The 16415-nt window shown below is 53.3% G+C and overlaps 2 protein-coding genes across 2 annotated transcripts; one reads left to right on the top strand and one right to left on the bottom strand.

The window, feature by feature from the left end:
* Positions 1-180: 180 nt before the first annotated feature.
* DDX27 (DEAD-box helicase 27) lies at positions 181-10551 on the top strand. The gene is made up of 21 exons (XM_033153944.1): positions 181-326; positions 549-671; positions 1033-1092; positions 2531-2699; positions 2900-2949; positions 3069-3155; positions 5487-5592; positions 5674-5847; positions 5996-6146; positions 6821-6920; positions 7113-7254; positions 7772-7925; positions 8018-8099; positions 8258-8435; positions 8544-8650; positions 8973-9075; positions 9214-9311; positions 9408-9537; positions 9649-9739; positions 10039-10116; positions 10230-10551. The coding sequence occupies exons 1-21, from the start codon at positions 231-233 to the stop codon at positions 10246-10248; spliced, it is 2298 nt and encodes a 765-aa protein (XP_033009835.1). The 5' UTR covers positions 181-230; the 3' UTR covers positions 10249-10551.
* Positions 10552-13377: 2826 nt separating this feature from the next.
* SNRPB (small nuclear ribonucleoprotein polypeptides B and B1) lies at positions 13378-16253 on the bottom strand. The gene is made up of 7 exons (XM_033153943.1): positions 16166-16253; positions 15915-16066; positions 15102-15213; positions 14407-14559; positions 14102-14240; positions 13795-13920; positions 13378-13554 (listed from the first exon to the last, which is right to left on the bottom strand). Exons 1-7 carry the CDS (start codon positions 16166-16168, stop codon positions 13517-13519), a joined length of 723 nt encoding a protein of 240 aa, XP_033009834.1. The 5' UTR covers positions 16169-16253; the 3' UTR covers positions 13378-13516.
* Between the last annotated feature and the right edge of the window lie 162 nt (positions 16254-16415).

Here is a 16415-nt window from a genome sequence, read left to right as displayed (position 1 = left end):
GTTTTCCAGTTCCCGGCAGGCTCCGCCCCGCGCCCCGCCCCCGCCCCGCCCCGCTCGGCCTCCCCCGCTTTCGCTTTCGCTTCCCTTTCCCCCAAGGGGCGGTGCTTCCCGCGGAGGGAACCCCTGCGGCCCGGTCGCCGTCCCCGGAGGAAGGGAAAGGGCGGCGGACGGGCGGAGCTCTGCGCCTGGCGCACCCGGCGCCCTGCACTTCCGGTCCCTCCGAGACCACGATGGAGCTCGACGAAGGATGGCGGGCGAGGCTGGGCGGGCCCGGCGGCGAGGAGGCCGAGGCCGAGGAGGAGGAAGAGAGCGGCTCCGAGGCCGAGGTAGTCAGGCGGGCCGGGAAGAGGGGGCGGCGGGGAGGGAGAGCCTCGCAGCGCCTGCCCTGCTCGTCCTCTGCGGCGGGGCCTTTCTCTTTCTTTCCCCCTTTCCCTCCCTCTTTCTTTCCCTCCCTCTTTTCTGCCTCTCCCCATTTTTCTTTCTCCCTCCCTCCCTCCCTCGCTCCGTCTTTTCTCCGCTCGCATCTCTTGTCTTTCGTCTCCCCATAGGAGGTGTCTGTGGGCCGAGGTGGCCGCGGCGGAGACTTTGCGGCAGGTTTCGCGTTCACCGAACCATCGGCGGGACACAGCGGAGGCCCCTGGACGGAGGCGCTGAGGCAGCTCAAGGGGAAGGTGAGAGGGACACCTGGCTCTGGCGGGGGGGGGGAGGGTGGGTTCCGCAGTGGCACCTACCTGGGGGGCTGCGGTGGCTGTACTGGGTGCCATCACTACCCACCCCCCAAAACCCACCACCTTCTGGCATGATCCGGCAGCGCAGCTTCTCCGAAGCCAGTGCCAATTCTGTTTTGCCCTCTGGTGCAAAATAGGTTCCCCAGCCTTCTCTCTGTCCCCACTATCCCTTTCTCTGAGACCTGCAAAGTCAAGATGGGAAGGTTGCTCCATGCCTCAGGGTTCCCATGAGGTCATCCTGCTGGAGCCTCCTGATCTTTAGGTTTCCACTCTTGTACTCAACTTGTTTGTTTTCTCTTGGCAGAGATCCGCTACTAGCCTGGACGAGAAGATTGCAACTGTAAGGAAAAAAAGGAAAGCCCAGGTTAGAAATTCCCACCTGGTTGGGATCTTCTGTGTTCCTGTATCTGTGTGGATAAGGGCAGTGATGTGCCCTCAACATTGCAGGGGCACATCATGTGATGCATCATGTTACACGTTATGTGTCGGCGCTCGTGTGCTGGGTGGGGAATGGGGTCCATGCTCGGCCTCCTCCTCCCCATGCAACATCAGGCAGGGAGGAGGAGGCGGAGCAGGGCCACAGGATTTTGGGGCAGCCCAGTCCCCTCCTTGAAAAATTGGGGGGGGGGGGTGAATACCCCTCAGCCCCCACCACTTGGCGTACCTGTGTGTGGATGTTGTGCTGCCTTCCAAAAGTAGTGTCCTCCAAAACATTGTGTCCAACTGGTCTGTTTCATGTGCAGGGGAACTTCTGTGACTGCAGAATGACTTATCCAAGCAAAACAGAACTTCCCATTTTCAGTGCCCCAGAGTCGGGGCAAAGGGGCCTGGAAAGTTTTATAGCCCAATCCTCTGCTTAATGCAGGATCAGCTTCTGGATGGGGCAGCATGTGTGAACCATGAAAGTTGTGTGGGCTTTGCCTTTTGCACAAGGTGCCTACAGTGTGATTGCATCTCTGTAGGGACCCTTACAGAATCTTCAAGCAGTTTTTCTGGTTCTGTGGAACATTATTTAATCATGGAATTTTAGAGAAGGAAGTTTAGAAGCAGGTTTACAATGGCTGAAAGACTTCCCTAACATATTTGACGCTAACGGATTTGTGTCACATAAAGTGGTGCTTTATGCCCTGGCTGCAAGAAAGATGAGAAAAAGAAACAATATTGCAAAAAGTTGCCCTGGGGATTCAGAGGTCTAAGGGAAGTTAACCTAGGTATGAGCTAGCAGATGATGTTGTTGGCATTTTCCCAGGGAAACCAGTGAAACTGGCAGGCCCCCAGCCAGCTCATGCCCTACCGGCCAAACTGCCGGGTGATGTCTGATCCCTAAATCAGCCAAATCCTGCGACCTAGGTTTCAAAAGAGTAGGCACACTATCAGCAGAGTCCATTGCTGATAGTGGCACGAGGGAGGCTGGTGTGAGCGTATTTACAAGCATTTTATTAAGCATACATGAGGACAAAGAGAAAACATGTTTGATCTCCTTCATGTCCAAAGCAAAAGCAAAAAAGCTATACACAAAACGGAAGTTCCCAGCAGTGCTGGGATGTTACGCAGACATGTGACATGCAACAGTCTCTCGTCTGCTCTTAAGGTGGAATGGAATATCCTAACAGATATGAACTCCGACTCCCTTTCTTTAAATGCTTGATGCTTTGAAGTATGTAGTTGTTGTATGCTGTTTATTCAGTTTGGCAAATTGTAATGAAATTGTTATGTTCTTTGGTCAAGACAATAAACTCTTTGGCCATAGAGAAGGAGGCTGGGCAGGAAAAATAATGTCCCATTTGGGGGGTCTTTCCTAGGAGAAGCAAGCTAAACAAGGGCCAGCAAAAGAAGATGCTGGGGAGGCTACACAGGAGAATGTAAACAAGGTGGATGCCGGAGGAAGTGAGGAAGAGGATGCAAAGGAGGAGGAGGAGGAGTTGAAGTCTGAGTACTCTTCGGCTGATGAGAGCATCTTCACAAAAGCTGGTAACCATGACGATGGATGTGCTGTGCAGGCACCGGGGCAGGAGAGAGCAAGTGTGCGTCTTCTGTGCCTTCCAGTGGGGCAGCACATGCTTTTTGCAGCTAGCTGCATGAATTGAAGTTTTAGTAGCAGGAGGTGCTGCTCTCTGATTTGCAAGGTGTTCTGATCATCCTTTTTGGGGGGGTCATGTCATTTTTTACAGATACACTCAAGGTGAAGCAGCGACGGAAAAGGAAGCGAGGTGGAGAGGAGGTGAGCCTTTGGATGCTGGGTGGTGCTGGGGTGAGAAGGAATACCTGCAGAAACAGGGGTCCTTCTCTCATGTTGTGGGTCGGTGTTCCAGGCTTTCTCTTTCTGACCCTCTTTTCTAGGAACCTGAACAGTTCTTTGAAGATGCTTCACAGTACGATGACAGCCTGTCGTTCCAAGATATGAACCTCTCCCGGCCCTTGCTGAAGGTAGCCAGTTCCTGCTTTCTTTCAGAGGGAGATGGCGAAGGTGGTTGCCTAGGCTCTTTTGGAGGGGCAAATCTCAGCCCACACTGTCATCACATTTGACAGCTTTTGTGGTCCCAGAAGTAGATAAGGCTTGCCTAGTTAAAACAAAGTAACAAAAGATCTGGGAAAATGCAGATATGTTTGGTATCTCTTATTGGAAAGACAGCAAAATTAAAAAAAAACTATTTAGCAGCAAAGATAACATTAGGATGTTCATCATACAGTGGAACTTCAGTTTTTGAGCGTCTTGGAAGCCGAACATTTCGGAAGCTGAACGCCAAAAACCCGGAAGTACCGTATTTTCCGGCGTATAAGACGACCCCCAACTTTTCCAGTTAAAATATAGAGTTTGAGATACACCCGACCACAGATTCTCCACCCGGTGTATACGATGACCCCCTAACGTTTGAGAAGATTTTCCTGAGTTAAAAAGTAGTCTTATACGCCAGAATATACAGTAATTGCTTCTGTTTTCGAACGTGTCTTGGAAGTCAAGCGGATTCTTCTGCGTGTTTTTCTTTTTTCTCAGTGGATTTTGCTGACCTCCCATTGGTCCTTGGTTTTCGAACGTTTTCACCGAGGTTCCACTGTACTGTTAACAGGGCTCAAGGCTTCTGGGTAAAGGACCTTAAATGAGTCTGTAGTTGGAGGATGGAAGAAGGAAGTTCTTGTTTATTTATATTTAGATTTGTATGCCAGCCTTCACCCAAAGAACAGGGTGGTTCACAACATAAAAATACAAAATGAGACCACAAAATGCATATAATAAGAAAACAAAAACAAACCCATAACTCTCCTCCCGCAAACACATTTAAAAGCTGTAGAATGTTAATCAGTCAAAGGCCTGGTTGAGGAAAAATGGTTTTTGCCTGGCACTTAAAGATATGTAATGAAGGCGCCAGGCGAGCTTCTCTGGGGAGAGAATTTCACAAATGAGCCACAGCAGAAAAGGGGTTACCTGCTCTCTGGACCTCATGGAGAAGGCATCAGAAGAAGGGGCTCAGGTGATGATCACAGGGTCAGGGTCACTTCATGTGGGGAGAGGGGGTCCTTGTCAGTTGTCAGTCAGTCCAGTTTATTTGCTAAAAAGGGGTTAGTAAGGTGGACATTTAACCTTTCACTTCAAGATGAGCAGAAGAATGTGGGTTTTAAAGCAGCCGTCTAGATTGGTTCCTGCTGCTTCAGTGGGATATTTCGTTTCGCTCAGTCCACACAGTTCAGTGCCCTGAAATCTAGTTGAATTCTTCTCCATTATCACATGACTCAACTGTCCAAAGCTGAAATAATAAATTCTACCGCATTCTGCAATTGGTTCCTCTAGTATAAAAAAACCACTTTCCTAAAAATTCTGATTATTTTCTAAAGATTCTGAGTGGCGCTGTGGGTTAAACCACAGAGCCTAGGGCTTGCTGATCAGAAGGTCGGCGGTTCGAATCCCCGCCACGGGGTGAGCTCCCGTTGCTCGTTCCCAGCTCCTGCCCACCTAGCAGTTCAAAAGCACGTCAAAGTGCAAGCAGATAAATAGGTACTGCTCCGGCGTTTCCGTGCACTGCTCTGGTTCGCCAGAAGCAGCTTTGTCATGCTGGCCACATGACCCGGAAGCTGTACGCCAGCTCCCTCGGCCAGTAAAGCGAGATGAGCGCTGCAACCCCAGAGTTGTCCGTGACTGGACCTAATGGTCAGGGGTCCCTTTACCTTTAAGACCATATTTCCCCCCTATTTTTTTCAAGTTTAAAATTGGGGGTCATCTTATACATGGATAGTGCATATGGGGGATTTCTTTATTTGGACTCCCAAAAAATAGGGGTTGTGTTATACATGGGGATGTTATACATGGAAAATTACGGTATTAGATTGCAGAAAGACTGGATTTATAGTCTTTGTAGGCTATCAGCAAAATTACCTGAAGTATTGCCTTGAGATGATAAAATGTTGCCCTTGCATTCAAATAGGTTGTAATCTGAGAGTAGATCAGTCTCTCTCTCTTGGATTCTGCTAGGCCAACAAGCATGCCAAGCGCCTTGGGTGACATTGTTAGTCTTCCTGCACTGAAGAGGCCCTTCGGCTGTGTATGGGCAGTAGCCAACAAGGCTGAGCTAGAAGTGGCCACTCCCATTTATCTGCCCTGAAATAATCATATGCTAGGATTGCTGCCTATGTCAGTTTGGAGACCCAGTCTCTCTGAGAAGCCAGAGAGCAGCATGTTGATGAGCGTTCCAAGTTAAGCATTTGCATAGTTGTGGGGCAGAGACCTGCTCACACTGGCTTCTTCCCAATGGCTGTGATTTGCAGGCAATAACCGCCCTGGGCTTCAAGCAGCCGACCCCCATCCAGAAGGCCTGCATCCCTGTGGGGCTCCTGGGGAAGGACATCTGCGCATGTGCGGCTACAGGGACAGGTAAGCCCCGAGTTCAAGGGAGTGGGGGTGGGGCAAAGGCTTGCAGTGGGGCAGGAGGCTGATCCATGTCTTTTTCTTCAGGGAAGACAGCGGCCTTCATTCTGCCTGTGCTGGAGCGCCTGATCTACAAGCCCCGCCAAGCCCCAGTGACGCGGGTGCTGGTTCTGGTGCCCACCCGGGAGCTGGGCATTCAGGTGCACTCTGTCACGAAGCAACTGGCGCAGTTCACCAGTGTCACCACCTGCCTGGCTGTAGGTGAGTGAGCAGGACCCGGGAGATGGAGAGGGCTGCTGTCCAGCCTCCTGGGGGGGGGGGTTGACATCATTTGCACCCATCCTGCCTAGCAAAGTAGCTGCAGTGCATTTGGGGAACTGATGCCTCCACCTGGTTTGTGTCCTTGCAGGGGGCCTGGACCTGAAGACCCAGGAGGCAGCACTGCGCTCGGGCCCAGACATCCTCATTGCGACCCCCGGACGCCTCATTGACCACCTGCACAACTGCCCCTCCTTCCACTTGGGCAGCATTGAGGTCCTCATCCTGGACGAAGCTGACCGGTGAGGGGAATTTCTGGGCACAAGCAGGTGGGGGGGGGGAAGAGGCCCTCAGAACACCAAAAGGCCTGGCTGCAGGATCAGGCCAAAGGAAGCCCACCCAGGCCAACATCCTGCTCTCACAGCGGTCCATCAGAGGTCTGCTTAGGGAACCCCAGAAGCAGGACCTGAGTGCAAGAGTCCCAAAACCCAAAATTCAGAGGCAGGCTGCCCTGGAATAACAGAGCTGTTGTGGCTTGTAGCCAAGGGCAGCCACCTTCTCCTCTGTCCATTTGTCCAGTCCAGTCCGTATGTCTATAGTCAGAATCTCCTTTCTTGTCGCTTGAAGCCATGGGTTCAAGTCTTCCCCTCCAAAGCAGGAGAAAACAGGGCTGTTCCCTCTGCCATGTGACAGCCCTTAAGATATTTGAAGACGGCAGTCATGTCACCTTTCAGTACTATAAGGAAGGGAAAGAAAAGCATCTCCCTCTCTTCTTTCTTCACCCAGTGCGTTATTTTGCACACCTCTTATTTTCTGCTCCCTTTTCCCTTGTAGCCATTCCTTGCAGGGTGCTGCCCCATCCCCTGGCATCTTGGTCCTAGCCCAGACCTGCCTTTTGGCACAGGCTGGGTTGTCAGGCCTCACCCTGCCCCTCACTCTGCCCTACTTGCTCACCTGCCTCTCCCGCTCCCCACAGGATGCTGGATGAGTACTTTGAGGAGCAGATGAAGGAGATCATCCGGCTCTGTTCCCGACATCGCCAGACCATGCTCTTCTCTGCCACCATGACAGACGAGGTACCGAGGGAGACCCAGAGAGGAGACTGGGGAGGGTGTGGTTGTGGCGACAGTATTTGCATCTTGGTGCTCTGCTACAGAACAGCGACCCCCCCCCCCCCTGTGACCGGGATGTCCTGCTTCTCTTTGGAGGAGTGGAGTGTTAGGGGGACCTTCATGGCAGGGCTGACGAAGCTTCCCCCTCTCTGGCAGGTGAAAGACTTGGCCTCCGTTTCCTTGAAGAACCCAGTCCGGGTCTTTGTGAACAGCAACACAGATGTGGCCCCGTTTCTGCGCCAGGAATTTGTCCGCATCCGGCCCAGCCGTGAGGGGGACCGGGAGGCGATTGTGGCAGGTGGGAGCCTGGAGTCGGGGTCCAGCGGCCCTCAGGGGTAGCTTCTGACCCCTAAGCACATAAGCACATAGCCATCATGGTTGCTCTGCCTCTGCCACTGGAGGCAACAGTGCTTCCAGAAATGAGTTGCTGGGAGAGTCGCTCTTGTGCTCAGATCCTGTTTGCCGGTTTCCCAATAGGAGCCTCTTTTTGGCCGCTATGAGAAGAGGAAGCTGGACTAGATGGGCTGCTGGCCTGATCCATCAGGCTTTTGAGAACATCAGAAGAGCCTGCAGGATCAGGCCAAAGGCCCATCTAGCCCAGCACGCAACCAAATGCCCCAGTGAGGAAGGCCGCCCCCCCAGCCCGATTTGAACACAAGAGCCCTCCCCTCCTGGGGTTTCCAGCAGCTGGAATTCAGAAGCACTGCTGAAGCATGGCCATCCTGGCTAGGTTGGTGGCCGTCACCGCCTCCTGTGGGAGTGAGTGCCAAAGGCTATCTGTGAGTTTTGTGTCCTCCCACCCCTCTCCTCCCCAGCCCTACTGACTCGGACGTTCCTGGATCATGTTATGCTCTTCACGCAAACCAAGAAGCAAGCGCACCGCCTTCACATCCTGCTGGGCCTGATGGGCCTCCGTGTCGGGGAGCTGCATGGCGACCTCTCACAGGCGCAGCGCCTGGAAGGGCTCCGGTAGGCAGGGTTGGGAGCAGGGAGGGGGAGGGGGCGCAAGAGAGGCCGGCTGCCCCTGACTCTCCCTCTGCGGGTGCTGCTGTTGTCTGTAGGCGCTTCAAGGACGAGCAGATCGATGTGCTGGTGGCCACAGACGTTGCGGCGCGAGGACTGGACATTGAAGGTGTCAAAACGGTCGGTGGCTCTCCCCACTCTGTTGCCAACCCTTGCTCAGCCAGCTTGGGTCCTGCTTAGCTTGTCCTCAGGGCACTGGAAGAGCAGGATGCTGGACCACGTGGGCTCTTTGCCCGGTCCCGCAGGTGCTCTTCTGAGGCTTTCCTGTCTTGCCACAGGTGATCAACTTCACAATGCCCAACACCACTAAGCATTATGTGCACCGTGTGGGGCGCACAGCACGTGCAGGGCGGGCCGGCCGCTCCGTCTCCCTGGTGGGCGAGGAGGAGCGCAAGATGCTGAAGGAGATCGTGAAAGCCGCCAAGGCGCCCGTCAAGGCCAGAGTCCTTCCCCAGGGTAAGCAGGGTGGCAACAGGGAGGGGTTGGGGAGCAGGGTATGGGGACAGGCACCCTTAGGCCAGAGGTGGCGCTGTGGGAGGCTGAGCGGCTGCCCTTTGCCCCCAGATGTGATTCTGCGCTTCCGGGAGAAGATTGAGAAGCTGGAGTCAGACGTCTATGCTGTGCTGCGCCTGGAGCGCGAGGAGAGGGAGCTGCAGCACTCGGAGGCCCAGGTGAGGAGGAGCAGGGTGCAGAGGCAGCAAGGCGGGGGAAGAGGGAGGAGGCCTTAGGGGTGCCTGGGCTCATGGAAGCGTTTATCTTTGCAAAAGGGAGCATGCAAGTTCCTGCAGAGCAATTTGGTTTGAGTTCCTCCCTGCTTTGCCCCTCTGGGATTCCTTTAGTTGGCTCCTTTTGTGGTAACTTTCCCCCGTGGGACACCCCAGCCCGCCAGGTGGGTGAGGGAACATGACTCGCTACCAAGGTTCCTGGGCATTGAGGCTGTGCCCAAAGAGGGGCTCTCCCAACAGCAGCCCCTTGACTTTGCTCTCCTCCTAGATCAACACTGCCAAGCGGAAACTGGAGACGAGTGCTCAGGAAGGGGCGGAGGGCGCTGCCCGCAGCTGGTTCCAGAGCCGGGAGGAGAGGAAGAAGGAGAAGCGTAAGGGCCTGGCCGGGAGAGCGGGAGGGGGTGGCGGCAGGGGGGGGCCTTGGCTGTGAAGGGGGGTGTCTCTCCTCTCTGACATTGGCCCTGCCTGGCTTCTCACCTTCTGCCTCTGGGATCTCTCCTCGCCCCCAGTTGCCAAGGCCCTGCAGGAGTTTGACTTGGCGCTGCGAGGTACCAAGAAGCGGAAGAAGTTCATGAAGGAGTCTCAGAAGAAGAAGGCCCAGCTGACGGTGAGCAGTGGGTGGGTGAGAAAAGTTCATTTTGAGGGGCTAGTGAGTGAGTTGGGGGAGGAAGCACTGCTAGCCTCCTTTGTGCTGTCCCTGCAGCCGGAGGAGCGGTCCCAGTTCGAGATCCTGAAGTCCCAGATGTACGCTGAGCGTCTGGCCAAGAGGAATCGCCGACCCAAGCGTGCCAGGGCCATCCCCGAGGAGGTTCCGTCTGCAGTGGCCAAGGGAGGTAAGAAGCAGCTCCCCTCCTCGGCAGGGGAGGGGCTAGCAGGGGGCTGCCAGGCTGCAGGTCACCTTAGCTTCAACCTAGGGTCTCCCTCTCTCTGCCACATTCCTCAAGGGCCCAGGCAGCAACACAAGAAGAAGACATCTGTGTTTGATGAGGAGCTCACCAACACCAGCCAGAGAGCGCTGAAGCAGTATCGGGCGGGGTAAGTATTGTCCACAGGTGAGGAACCGCAGTGCAGAGCACCCCAAGCGAGAAAGTTGTTGGGGGCTTGGGAGCCAGAGTGCAAGGGCCTCCTTCTTTTCCAAAAGCACCAAGCAGTTAGCATCTAAACCAACTGTTAAAATGGGCCAGAAGTTCCACAGCTAGAATCATCTAGTCCAACCCCCTTCAATAAAGGAATCACACCCACCTCTTAGGGGGACAGGCTTGTGCCAACCCCCCCCCCCCCCCCGGTCAGCAGAGGCCCTGCCTGGCCGTGATCCTGACGTCTCTTTCCTGCAGGCCCTCATTCGAAGACCGCAAGCGCCTGGGTCTTGCCTCAAGGAGGAAAGGAGGGAATTTCAGAGCAGCCAGCTCTAGGTGAGGCTCCTTGTGCTCCCTGTCTTTTCCACCCATGTGTCTCCCTCCGGCTCTCTTCTGCTTCTCCCACCAGAGGACTGACGCGCTGCTTTCTGCTTCCTGTCCTTGTGCAGGTACAAGAGGAAGAAGTGAGGCAGGAGCTCTCGTTGGCTATCTTCAGAGGTTTCTGGATGGTGGAGCCCCTTTTGAGGCTTGGAATCCAGGTGAGCCTTCCTGGAGGCAGAAGCAACAGCCACATGGAGGCAGCTTCGGCCTGGGAAGGACAAGCCAGACCGCTTCCTGTAAATAGGAATTCACCAGCCAGTGTCTTGCTTGCCTGTGTATTGTAGCTCCGTTTGCTTTCTAACATTTCTCACCAAGGAGGAAACTGTTCATGTTCTGAAAAGTTGTAGATTATTCCACACGTTTATCATTAAAAATGACTTATTTGATTGACTACTGGTCTCATGTGACGCTTTCTTTAAAAAAAAAAAGTGTGGGTGATGGTAGAGAACCTCCTGTGTGGAATTGGGAAAATGTACCACTCAAGTGTGCTGTGAAATATGAAATCAAAAATTCCCAGTGTCAGGACAGAACAGGGTAATAAGATGGCAGAAATCTTGCTACAAATCATGATTTATTTACTGCTCAATTATTTGCATTTATAACTGGTCTCAAAAGAATTGCCCAAAATGGGACAAAACAATAAAAATATGTATTATGCCTCTAATGTTGAGAGGGAGAAATTATTTGATATTTTTTCTCCACTACATGTTTTTTCTGTGCAGCCTGTTCAGGAGCCGTGAACAATGTTTTAGTTGATTGTTGTAGCTTGTCTTCGCTTACCACACCCCACTGCTCTGCTCTGCTCTGATGTTATGAATGGTCTGTGTCACCATCAAGAAAACTCTGGGCTGTCCATAGATCAAGTGACTTTTAAGTTCTTAACCTAGCTCCAGGTTGTCATCCTACTCAGATGTTTCCCTGATAACCAATCAGTCAGTCCATCAATGGAAAAATAAGACTTAAGTCTTGCCCCAAAAAGGCAAGTAGACATTCCATCTTGGTGACTATGACACAGCCCACAACCCATGTCATTTGGGCATTTTTCTATCAAACAGCAAGCAAGTTCTCAACTGGGGCTTTTCCTGCCTGCTCCTAGCAGCAGATTAGCAAACGTTAAACCACCTCCTCTTCAGGAATGCTTGAGCAGTTTGATGCCTTGGCAGCAACCACAGGGACAAGGCTGCAATGTTCCCCCTCCCCCAGGCTTTGGCATGAGCTCCCCGCACTGAACCCAAGATGAGGAGCAAAAAGCTGGTGACTAGCTTCTGAATAGCACTTGCTGGAAGCCACAGGAGGGCAGAGGGTCCTGCTTGCGGGTTTCCCACTGGGGCATCTGGTCAGCCATTGTGAAAAGAGGATGCTGGACCAATGAGCCATTGGCCTCGGACTTCCGGCGAGGACGCCATCGCGGGCGGTCGTGGGTTGCCTCGGCAGCGAGGCGACCCAGGCCGGCCCGGCGGTTGGAGCCCCGCTACCACTAAGCGGGGCTCCGGTGAGGCGCGGGAAGAGCATCCCGCGCCTTGGGCTCCCTGGCGGGCCCGCTAAGGCTCCGAACCCTTCCCTCGCTCCCCCTGTAAAGGGGGAGTGGGGGTGAAGGGACTACGGAGCCGGGCCATTAGGGGACATGCCCCAACCGGGTCGGCGAAGCGGCGACCGCCGCCCGCAGTGAGCGACATCGTTCTCCCTGCAGAGGAAAAAAACAAGGAAGCCCGGTGGCTGTGAGTACATGATTGGACTTATTTTTCGTATTTAACGATCCAGGAGGTATTATGGAAAGGAAGCCTGCCTCCCTCCCTTCGGTGGAAAGAAAATAACGGTTTCGAGAGACTGCTGTTACAGTGATGGTTATAAAGTACTGATTTTTTGACAAGTGAGACTATTTAGACCTCCCTTTGGGGGAGCAAGACGGTGGAGAATATCTCTCTTTAAAATTATGTCTTTGAGCCCTGGCTCCAGGGAAAATGGCTGCGAAAGCTTGAGATTGAGTGGAAAACTACTGGCATCAAGATGGAAAAATATTGAAATTGAAACTGAAATTTGATACCTATGCCCGCTTCTGCCATGCTGGGTTTCGTTTTTGAGTTGGTTATGAACCATGGATTGACTGATGAACAAAGGATTACTTTTTTGAGACTGGAACTGCTTAACCAGAAATTGGTGATATTGAACCGGGATATGGCAGAAAAGGTACTTCCCACAGAGGAGACTTTTCAGGACATGGCTGCAATGGAAGAGAGCCTTGGCAAAGAGCTGAAGGGGATGATTGAAGAACAGAGCAAAATGGCTTGGCAACTCCGGAAAAAAGAAACGTCCTTTGGGGGTGGCAGACCCAGGACGGGGAAGATAAAAGAAGAATGGAACATTGAATCGGAGAAGCTGGAAGAAGATGATCTGCGTACCCTGATGCTCTATGCAAGGACTGTTGTGGACTTTGTCTGGATCTGTGGACTTATAAGAAAAGAGGACAATTTGAGGAGTGGTTCCGGAGTAAGACGGAAAAGGAAAATGGTTAGAAGGGGGATAGGGTGAATTGTATTAAGGGTAAAGTAAAAACGGTTTATTACGGTACCCTGAAGCCGGTGTGTCAAGATTTTAAGTTTTTGAACTAGAAAAGGGATATTTTGATTTCTTTTTATTAGCAGCAGTTTAAGGGAAAGAAGATGTCTGTTATGATTTGATTTAAGAATAATATGTTAAGATATGGAGTTTTGTTATTAATTACTATGATGTTATAATATGATCTGATTTTAGTTAAGTTAAGAAGTGGAATATTATTGTAAACTAAAAAATAAGATTTTAAGAAGAATGCTTAGTTTTGAATTTTTAAATGAATTTAATTTTTAGAATGTGAAGTTATTAAAGTAGAATCTGGAATTGGAACCGAAGGAGAGAAGGCAGGGGAAGTCAACTGTAATGATTCGACCAAGAATTTTTTTTTTTTTTGTATTTAAACAAGAAGAAGAATCGTTGGTATGTTTGTATCTGTTTAGTTTTAGTTGTGGTGGGTAAGTGTTGGGTTAATGTTGGTGAAGGTGTTGGATTGTTCTTTGTTATGGAAAAACCAATAAATTCTTTATAAAAACAAACAAACAATGAGCCATTGGCCTCATCCAGCAGGCTCTTCTTAAGTTCCTGAGCCCAGGTGAAGAGCCCTCCAGGAAGCCTAGACTCGTTTGCTTTGCTCAATCTCAGAATGAATTTGCACCGAAACAGCAGGAAACTTCCCAGTGTTTATTAGAAAGGGCAACATGACAACCCCCAAAATATAAAACATACACACAATCCCCCCACCCCACCATTCCCTCAAGACACAAGTCCAAAGGTACAAATTCTGCTCCCTTCACAGCGTCACCTCTCAGGGCCTGGGTGGGCGCATGCCAGGAGGAGGGGGACCTAGAAAGGACAGAGCAGAGAGGCAATTAGCTTTGCAGGTGCTGCTCCAGGGGGCAGCAGTGCTCTTGCGCCCCTAGGACAACCTTGCCCTTCCCTTCCCCTTAGTTCCAGGATTATCAAGGGCTTCTGTTGTCTTCCAGTGAGATTTCCATTCACAGGAGGCCGACAGGCAGCAGAAAAGGAAACTGGCTTTGGCTTCACCCACAGCCAGCCCTTGACTCAGGATCAAAGCCAACTCACCTCTCATGCCAGGGGGAGGAGGCCTCATCCCAGGAGGCGGCATGCCCATCGGGGAGCCTCGGCCAGGTGGCATGCCCATCGGGGGCCCCATGGGGGGCCTCATTCCAGGGGGAGGCCCCATCATCCCTGTAGTGAAAAGGAATCCACTTCAGTCCCCTTGACTCTGTAGACCACCCCTCCCCTAAGCCCCAAAGTGAACCTCAGAGTAATCCTGCTTTGACAACAACTCTTCATGGTGCTCAGTTACTGTCATTTCATCCCAGGTTCTGCCAGTGTGGGTGGGAGAGGCAACTGGGTTTCTGCTTACCTGGAGGTGGGGTCCCTCTGCCCATAGGTGGAGGGGGGCCTCCGCGGCCTGGCGCATACTGCGTGGGGGCTCCTGCAATACTGGCCGTTGCAGCAGCCGCTGCAGCAGCAACTGTCCCTCGGCTCTGAGGAGTCATCACCTGGGAGGGGAGAAGAGGCTTTTAGAGATCTTCTGCAAGTGAGATCCCAAGTTGGAGGGATCCACTGCTGTTCCCTCCCCTGCAAACATCCAGTGTCAATGTCCTTGAGCTTCCCCAGATCCCCCCCCGCCAGGCAATTTATTGGGAGGAAGTGCCTCCTCCTTACCTGCTGGGATGGGCCACCAACACCACGCACGGGGCCAGCCAAGCCTGCGGGTGCCTGGGGCATGGGAGCTCCTGCGGGGACGCCCCTTCCAGCAGCTCTGCCGACACCAGGTCCTCCAGCAGCTCCAGCCAGGGGCACGCGAGCGATGCCAGTCTGAAAGAGCCAAACAGTGACTGCAGCAGGACAGTTTTCCGGTCGGAGGTGGTTCTTAACGCAAAACCTGCCATGCTCAGGAATGTCAGGCCATCACTTGCATAATATTATTTTTAAAAAATCTGGGGACACACACACATTTACCTGCTTCACCTTTCTCTTCCCAACTCCAAAATCTGACTTTTCTCCCTGCACTCCCCTGAAGCTCCAGTTGCTTTCTTCCAAGTACCACACCAATGAGTATTTGGCTGCCCTTCTCCTCTCTGCCGCCATTAACCCCCATCCTCTGATTGATTTCTTACCCCTCCCTGGTATTCTCCAGGTTGATTTTTGATTCTCTGCTATTCCTGACATGTAGAAGAAGCAGACGTTTCAATATATTTTATAATAAATATATACTTGCAGGTCCTTCAGCTTCAGAAGCATACCATAAATATTTTAGAGCAAACCCCAAAAGCCAGGCTTAGCCGATGCTCTGCTAAGCCATTTTGGGAAGGGACAGGAGCACGAGCAAACATCTCCCCATATCTGGCTCCACTTACATCTTTTGGGGGTGGCCCCTCAACTGTCATGGAGACCAGATTCTCTCCTCGCAGCAACACCAGGCCCAGGACTCTCTTCTCTTCCCGCTCAGGCTGCTTGGAGTTCTTGGGCCTAGAAGGAAGGAAGAAGGAACCCAAAGCTGTATCACAAGCATCTTTTCCCCCTACACCTATGTGGGCCCCTGAGAGAGGTGGTGCCTTATGCCACATTGGAAGGGGGGTCAAAGGGGGGGGGAGAGACTGAATGGGGGCCCCAGGCTATGGCAGAAGCACCACCATCCCAGGGGTCGGAAGGCCTGCCCTTGCTGCCTTCGGAAAGCCTTCCAATGGCCCTTCCCTTCCCCAAGGAGGACCAGGCGGGGGAGACCCTGGCCGCCTTCAGGGCTGCGTTGGTGGGGTGATCTTGCCCCCTAACCACTGACAAATGAGCTCTTCTACTGCCTCTCCTCCACCCCCCATTCAATTCACCCTCTATTTAACACATTTAATAAAGTGCAACAATCAATATTTTAATTTATAAATGTAGTTATGGACACATTTTTAGTCTATTTAGCACCCCCCCCCCAGTTTGCGCCCCTGGCGGGGGCCCACCTCCCATCCCCCGAGCTATAGCCCTGGTTGCAGGTTCCCCTCCTTCCACCCGTTTGGTTTGTGCCCCAGGAAGTGTCATGAGGGGCTGGGTCGGCGGGGGGGGGGGCTGTCTGGGGTGCAGCCCAGCGAGGCCTTTCCTGGGCAGGCGTCTGCTGGGGGGGGGTGTTGCTGAGCGCCCCCCAAGGAGCCCCTCCCCGGGTGCTGCCCCCCCCCGCCGCTCACTTGATCTTCCTGAACTCGTCGCAGTCGCAGAGGATGAGGTTCATGTGCTTGTCGAAGGCCTTGAAGGTGCCGATGAAGACGCGGCCGTCCTGCAGGATGCAGCGCATGCGGTAGTCGATGTGCTGGAGCATCTTGCTGCTCTTGCCCACCGTCTGCGGGGGAGGGAGAGGGGAGAGTCAGGGGGGGCGGAATAAGGAGGGGGTCCCCCCTCAATCCCACCCCCCCACCCCACCCCACCCCACCCCCCTCACCATGGTGGCGGTGGCGTCGGTCCTGCCTCCTCCGCGGCTTCCCTTCTGCCTTCCTTCCTTCCTTCCTTCCCGCCGCCTCACGAACCAAAGACGCGCCTCGCGCTGCCTGAGCGGAACCGGAAGCGCCCGCCGACCGGACGCTCCCCCGTCAACACTTCCGGCGCGCGGCCCCTCCCCCGGAGGCGCGGCTCGTTGCCCGGGCGACCGCCCAGCGCGGCCCGACGGCGGTTCCGGAGGAGGGCGGAGCTCC

Source organism: Lacerta agilis, chromosome 6, assembly GCF_009819535.1.
Source record: "Lacerta agilis isolate rLacAgi1 chromosome 6, rLacAgi1.pri, whole genome shotgun sequence".
Taxonomy (NCBI): Eukaryota; Metazoa; Chordata; class Lepidosauria; order Squamata; family Lacertidae; genus Lacerta; species Lacerta agilis.
Note: the sequence above shows the minus strand (reverse complement) of the source record. Positions and strands in the feature narration are given on the sequence as shown.